Here is a 7,218-nt window from a genome sequence, read left to right as displayed (position 1 = left end):
TACTTATCCATTTAACTTTGTTTTAACAATTGAAGGACAAGTGTGTTGCCTTGCTTTCCGACTTACTGCAAACGTAACAGTTAGACTTGACTAGGTAAAGACATGTCTCATTTAAAATTGTATCAGAAACATGTGGGAATTTTAAAGGATCACCTAGTTTAAAGCAATGCAGAATTGCTTCCAACTATGGGCTGTGGAGGTTGAGGGAAGGAGAGGGTAACTTCTGAATCACATCAAAGATTTATGAATAATTTTAAGGGGACTGTAGGACTTCATATGGAGGCAAGCCTGCAGGCTTGCATTTGCTCTGCAGAGGTTCAAAACATTACTGCAAAGTTAGTAGCCCAGAAACAGGCTAAAAATAGGCTCTAGTAGGAGCCCAGAAATAAATATACCAAAACAAACCCACAAACCTGAAGAAAAATTACCATAGGAATTCACTTGCTGGTTAGATTTAAGGTCAAATTTGAAACTTACAGCTGCTTTTTCACTGTTGTAAAACTGTACTAAAAAAATATTTATACCAATCCTCTGATACCTCATTCATGCTTTATAATCTTGTAAGGTTTTCTTCCCCATTTCAATGAGGATTTAAAGTATTCTACCTATAACACCAAACTGGTCAGGCTTCAGAGCCTGACTTCTCTGGTTATGCGCACCAACTCCCTTCCCCTTGCTTACAAGAGTGTTCTTACATGGCAGTTTAAACTCAAACAATTTTACTTCTAGAAAACAAAACCATGAGAAGGTTTCCCCAGCACTCGAAGCACACATCCAGAGTGGTGCACTGACTTTCATGCATGCCTAGCTGTACTGCATGTGTGAAGCAGAATATACACTTGCAACACTGGCTTTTTTGTCCTTTTGGAAGCATCACACCAGTGCTGCAGCCTCCTCCCGTGCTGCTTGGTGAGCGTCCCAAGCATTAGCCAGGGAAGCAGCACGTCAGGCTGCTGGCTCTGGAGAAGGACAGGTCAACAGAAGAGTTCCAAAATAGAGCGAGGCCAAATGTCACATAGGTGCAGTAGTGCAAGAGGGGTGGGATCACGACAGCAGCAGATACGGGGTGAGCTGGGAAGTTGGGGCAGTTAATGTACTTGTTCTGAAAAGAGATGACACTCTTTTTTCACTCCTGTTTCCATGAGACAATGTTTTCAAGGGTTTTAGAAGTAATTACTTTCAATACAATAAATTACATTTAGATTGTTTTTAATCAATGAGAAATCAAATGACAAATGTAAACATTACAGAGACTAAAGAAGCTATTACCAGTATGACTTTAATTATTACATTGCAAATCACTTCTGTAGGCAGTACTACCCACTTCACTCCAACAATAATACAATCTCACTCCAATTTTAACTGTTTCTGTTTTGTTTCCAGAATTTAGCTTATGAAATTCTTACCCTAGGACAAGCATTTGAGTGGCCCCCCCCCCCCCCCCCCCCCCCCCCCCCCCCCCCCCCCTACAGCTTGCACTACCACACGAAAAGGGGGCCATCTTCAACCCTCCCAGAAAGCTTTGAAAACAAAACCCTCTAAACTACCTATTCCCAAACCACGTGTTAGTATTCGGAAGTCAGTGGTAAGTAGAAGGTAGTTATGCATGCAAAAAAACCCAAAATTCAGCTATACAGTCAAGAGTTTATACTAGAAGCTGTACAAATAAATACCTGTTGAGTCAGAAATGCTCCATTGTGTCACCTCTGCTCATCAGCCGGCAGGGTTGTGTCACCGCAGCACAGGCAGCTGTTTCAAACAACTGCTCATTGGAGCCTACATATTGATTGTCTTTAAAGGGCCCTCCTGAAGTGCAGAGATGACAGAGAAATATTCTTTTATGGTAGAACTTTTAAAAAAATTATGAAAGCTATTTTAAATCAAGTGAAAATACAGGCATAGGATGATTTTGGAGGGAAAGGAGAAAAATGACTGCACACTGTATCATATTCACTGGCTATAAAGTGAGGACTGTGATATTTAATTACTGGGTGAGAGAACGGGGAAAAAAATGTATGACTTTACACTTTGTCATCCATTGCCACAGAATCTTCCTCCATAAAATTGTAAGTAGGAACGTTTCCTGATGCTATCGTCTGTCTCATTAGCAAACAGACTTCTCAGGATCGAGCGTGGCTTTAACGAACTATGGTGCCCTATAGCTTGGGGGTAGACACAGCTCTGATCTCCACAGGAAGAAGAAGGCAGCCGTGAGTACATGGGAGTGTAGACACCACCATACTCGCTGCTGTAGGACTCTGTCCACTCAGGATTTGTTCTGTGTTCTGTTAGTTTAAAGAAAAAAGTTCTGCTGGAGCTGCTGTGCACAGAGCTGGTAACCCGTGTGTATGTTTGCGTTTGTCTTACAGCAGATAGATCCATCCGAACAAAAGACTCTTGCGAATCTACCGTGGATTGTTGAACCTGGACAAGAGGCCAAAAGAGGCATTAATACCAAGTATGAAACTACAATTTTCTGATACAAAACTGTCCCCCTGTTCCTTGTTGTGCCTTGCACGCCAAGCAGTCACAGCACAGCCTTTCCTTTATGGCAACGTTTCAATCCAGCAGAGAGGAAGACTGCACTGTATGGTGGCCTTGTAACTAACAAAAAAGGCTGACAGTCATTTCTGGTGATGTTCTTCTTCCTGCAGCACTGACAGAAGAATGACACTATATGAAGACTTTTAAAATTACAGTCCACAAGAGGAGTGAGAAACCTTATTTTTCACGCAGTTCTCCCTTGTGACTCTGCCACAGTGCTTTCTTTGATTTCTTATTTTAGGATTCTACTTTTTAAAGAAAAAAAACAAAAGGTCTCTAAACTAATACTAATGCTGCCTATGAGTAGAGTATTTGATTGGGTTTTTTATTTGAATCCTGGCAGTTTTTAATTGAAATAGAACCAAAATTAATAAATAGATTATTTGTGAAACCACTGAATTCATTAATAATTACTGTGTTGAATGAGGAACTCATTAAAGTGACAAGAAATTAGGTACCCTGATTTCTGTGTGCGCTGATTTTATATGTAAAAATTGATGTCCTTTGATCCTCTACAGAAATAAGAACCTCTTGCATTGTAGCAAAGGATCAGAGTTTTATTGATAGAAAAAAGTATTAATAATGCACAGAAAATTTATTAGATATTTTTATGGAAGAGACTATAGGAAAACATATGAATATTTATGGAAGGAAGCCAGATTAATTATGAGAAATATTGTTTATTTTAAAGTTAAGTAAACGACTGCTCTTGCAGCATTATGAAAATTGTAAGACTTGTAGCATCAGTGCACTGGATGTTCCGTGTAATCAGTCTGGAATGAAAGTGGAATGGTCATTCTACTACACCTACATATAGTTTATGCAGTTCAACATTGCTATAGCCATGAATTCTACTAATATTTTTAAAAAATAATCTCAGTGGTTCTAAAAAAAAGTCAAAACCATGGATTTTGCTATCAAGATTTCTGTCACAGAAAACTTGTTTGAAAGAGTGTTGATAAAATTCTATTGCAAAACATTTTCTAAATAAAAATATTGAGAAAAAGAAAAAATTCCAAAGTAATAAAAATGTTTTCATGGAACAAAAGTTAAGCATTTGCTTAATATTTGATTAAATAAGATTTACTTACTTTTTCTTTGAAGTGTTTTAATTTTTTTAATGTCTGTGGAGTATTTGTATAATACCATGATGTATATTTATGTAGAACTGAAATTATAACAGTACAAATATCATTATAGGAGAAAAATGACATTTTAACGTATATTGTTCTATCCAGTCAAATTGTGAATCATTTTGAAGTTCATTATAGAGATATTGAAAAATTGTGTGGTTGTCTTAATGTTTTTTTAATTATTATTTCATATCCAGCTGAGGTTTTTCAGTTAGAATCATCAGTTGGTATATTCCAAAAAATGGATAATTGAACTTGGTTTAAACCTGATAATTGTATATGGTTTAGTTACACCTAATCATAGCGCTGAGTGATGACATACTTTTAATACAGTATTCAATTTACTTGAACAAAATAGTTCCTTGTACATATTTTTGCCTATTCACTGTTGATATGTACTTAGTCAACTGACAGTAAAAAAAATAACACTAAAAATATGGTACCAAAAGGAAAATTGTATAGGAGAACAGTAAATAGTAGCCTCACTGCAACAAAGACTTATGTAAATATGCTTGGGCTTCCAGTTATAAATTTTGTAATTTTGTCATTTATTTATATCCTATAAAAGCACACAAAATAAAATGAAGTTGTACAGTCCCAGTGCTTTGTGCATCATTTTATCATTGCTAAAGGAAGTAAGTGGCCTCATGCAAAGGGTACTGAAATGCATGCAAGGTCCTCCCCTCCCATTTCCACGGGCTTCAGACCTTGTACTGAGCAAATCCAGAAATTGCTGTGGAGGCAGTTTTGGTTTGGAATACAGATTTTGTTTACACGTGGTAAATACTTCACACTTTAAAGTCCTTAATTAACTGGTTCTTCCATGCACTAATCAACTGCTGACTTCCCATATTTAATTGCACCCTGTAAAAACTTGCAGGGAGTTCTGTTAAAACACGTTCACTTCAGGCACACAAAGTACAGAGTGGCCAGGTTTTCAGGGTATAAAACTGGAGCACCTCTTATGCAGCTGAGTGACCCCTAAATTAAAGGATGAGACAGAGTTGCAAGCACAGTTCTAAGCAGATGGCAAAGGAAAGAAGGTGTGAAACAACAGGAAGAAACTGGCACCTTGCGGGAAGAATTTGATCTATGTTTATCAAAGAGATGTCAAGTAGGTAAGGTGGCACAGTAGCAGCTGAACTTGTTTGGGAGAGATAATTGGGCAAGAGAGACTGAGGATGACTAGCAAGACTGATGAAATATGAGACAATGAAGACTGCCAGGCAGGAATAAGTGTGAAGGTTTGGTGACACAGCAAGGCACTGAACAGAAGCCCCCAGAGCGAAAAACTGAACAGAAGGAAAGATAAGAATTAACAGACATAAGGCACTTCTGTAATTGCAGAAACCTGGACTTTAGAAGGAGAGTATTTCCCTCACTAACTGATACAGTGTAAGCCAGTTGGAGAGAAGTCCACAGAGTCCCCTCTGGCATGGGACAGTGGTTGAGCAAGGGTATGTGAAAAACTGGAGTATTATGATCTGCAAAACCAATTGCAACGACTGTCTTACAGTGTGAGGGTGGAGAACAGGCAAAAGAAGAGAGGTGATAAAGAAGTAGATTGGATTGACATGAGCAGATAAAGCAAATTCAAATCAAATGAGTTGTGGGTGACAAGGATTTTGAGAATTATTTGGCTAAGGTCTCTAATATGCTGTTGTGAATGGGTGTTTTAGGTCACTCGAAACACTGGCAAAGGTATCAAGCAAAAGCAAGTTTAATAAAAATGTGAAAGCACGATGAAGTTCATTGGTGAAGTGCACTCTCCTGCTTACTAGATGGTTAAAGCACACAGAGAAAAATCAGACTAAAATCTAAAATCAGTAAATCTAATACTAAAGTCAGTCTAAAATTATCTGCATGGAGGCTGGGGATGGGAAAAGGTAAGGTGGAAAAGGGTAAGGATAAAAAGGAATGAGTCACAAGGTTCAGAGTGGACCCCCTTGCCAAACTCAGCCTCAGACTTAACCAATGGTTTAGGCCTAAAGGTTTTAACAGCTCTTAAACATAACAGCACTTAATTGATAGCATAATTTAAACAATTTAAGAAAATACTTCGTAAAATTTACAATGAGCACAACAGTAACTCACAGGCTTAACTTATGAATCTAACCTACTTAAGACTCTAAGAGAGCAACATCATAGTACATTTGCTATAGTGTATTCACACTTGCATGCACACAGACCTAGAGGAGTATGTACAAGGTATGTAATACCTGTGAAAAATTCCCCTCAAGTTCAGTGCTCAGGTCTGATGCCTTTGCACCTTCTCAAAGGGCAAAGGGTTGAGCCTCAAGGAGTGGGGGTCTGAGTCCAGGCTCTGTCACTGGCTTTTGGCTGTGATCCTCCAAGTATAGCAAACTTGGGAGTTTCCTGAGTCTGAGAAGGGTCCCACTCAGAAGGAGATTTCTGATCGCAGCCCACTGTGGTCCAGGAGAGCTCAAAGGGTCTTACTTAGGACTGCTGTTTATTGGGTCACAGGAGACTTGGCTTTGAGCATAGTAATTTTCCATCCTGGCCACAATTCGGGTCAGTAACTTTCTGTGAAAATTCAATCCTTAAAATGTTGTTACACGTGCATTGTTATTCACGCAGGAGAAATAAGTTTCCAAGGCTGTTCGCTAAATAACAGGAGCTCATTAGCCAACAATAAGTTCCTGGGGGCAGACAGTGTTTCTGAATAAGCTCAAGGGCGCTTAGCCCAGCTATTATTATCAAGGCCAAGGCCTAACAAGCATTTCTGAAATCACAGTGGGGCTGAGGTGGGAGGAGGGATGTACCACTATGATGCAAGGCAAAAAAGCTGCTCCTGGGAGAAGGATTCAAGTTGGAGAAACTCCTGAGAAACACTATGTTTGTGGAGCTGAGGGTTTCCTAAAGCAGACGTTGATGTTGCATTTCAGATTGGACAGAGTGACTCCTCCAAACTGGCCTAGTGTTTATTAAAAGCCAGAAGAGCCACTACTCGCAGCTGGCAAGAAGGAACACTCAGCATGTCCATTCTGGGTATCTCAGTTTGTGAGAGGCTGCTTTTCCTGCAGAAGAAGGGTACACACGCCTTGCAGTTTAAAGCCAACATCTCAGCATCAAAAACTGGCATGGCCATAAAATGGTAACCATTGGGAAGACAATTGGCAGGTTGGCTGTCCTTTGAAAAAGAAGCAGCATGCTAGACAACTAATAAACTTGCACTTCCAACTTGAAATAGTTTATTTCCTTCCATTCTAGGTTAAAACAGGCAGTTTGTGCCACATGCAGGAACTCTAATTTTGCCCTAGATTTCTTTCAACGTGTCTGTTCAGTTGGCCTGCTTCACACTTCACTGGAGTACAATGTCTAAGATGTCATCAAGACAACAATCTAGAAATAGTAACTTAACTGTCTCCAAACTACCAGCCCAAAAAACAATTGACTCTGTGGAGGAACTGTGTGGCAGTGACAAGTACGTAAGTGAAAGACATGGCAAGGGATTAGGGAAAATATTTAGATGTGGGCACTTAGAGAAGAAGAGGGATAGCTGTTATCTCATGTTAAAAAA

General features: G+C 39.2%; 1 protein-coding gene across 1 annotated transcript in view; it reads left to right on the top strand.

The window, feature by feature from the left end:
• The window catches only part of ANKS1B (ankyrin repeat and sterile alpha motif domain containing 1B), a 418,757-nt gene extending 414,483 nt beyond the window's left edge, over nucleotides 1-4,274 (top strand). The window contains 3 exon segments of the mRNA XM_032689488.1: nucleotides 1,384-1,428; nucleotides 1,466-1,585; nucleotides 2,370-4,274. Coding sequence (XP_032545379.1) covers nucleotides 1,384-1,428; nucleotides 1,466-1,585; nucleotides 2,370-2,480 — 276 coding nt within the window. The 3' untranslated portion in view covers nucleotides 2,481-4,274.
• Nucleotides 4,275-7,218: the final 2,944 nt, after the last annotated feature.

Source organism: Chiroxiphia lanceolata, chromosome 5, assembly GCF_009829145.1.
Source record: "Chiroxiphia lanceolata isolate bChiLan1 chromosome 5, bChiLan1.pri, whole genome shotgun sequence".
NCBI classification, from domain to species: domain Eukaryota; kingdom Metazoa; phylum Chordata; class Aves; order Passeriformes; family Pipridae; genus Chiroxiphia; species Chiroxiphia lanceolata.
The sequence above is the reverse complement of the archived record's forward strand: the minus strand, read 5'-3'. Positions and strand labels throughout refer to the sequence as shown.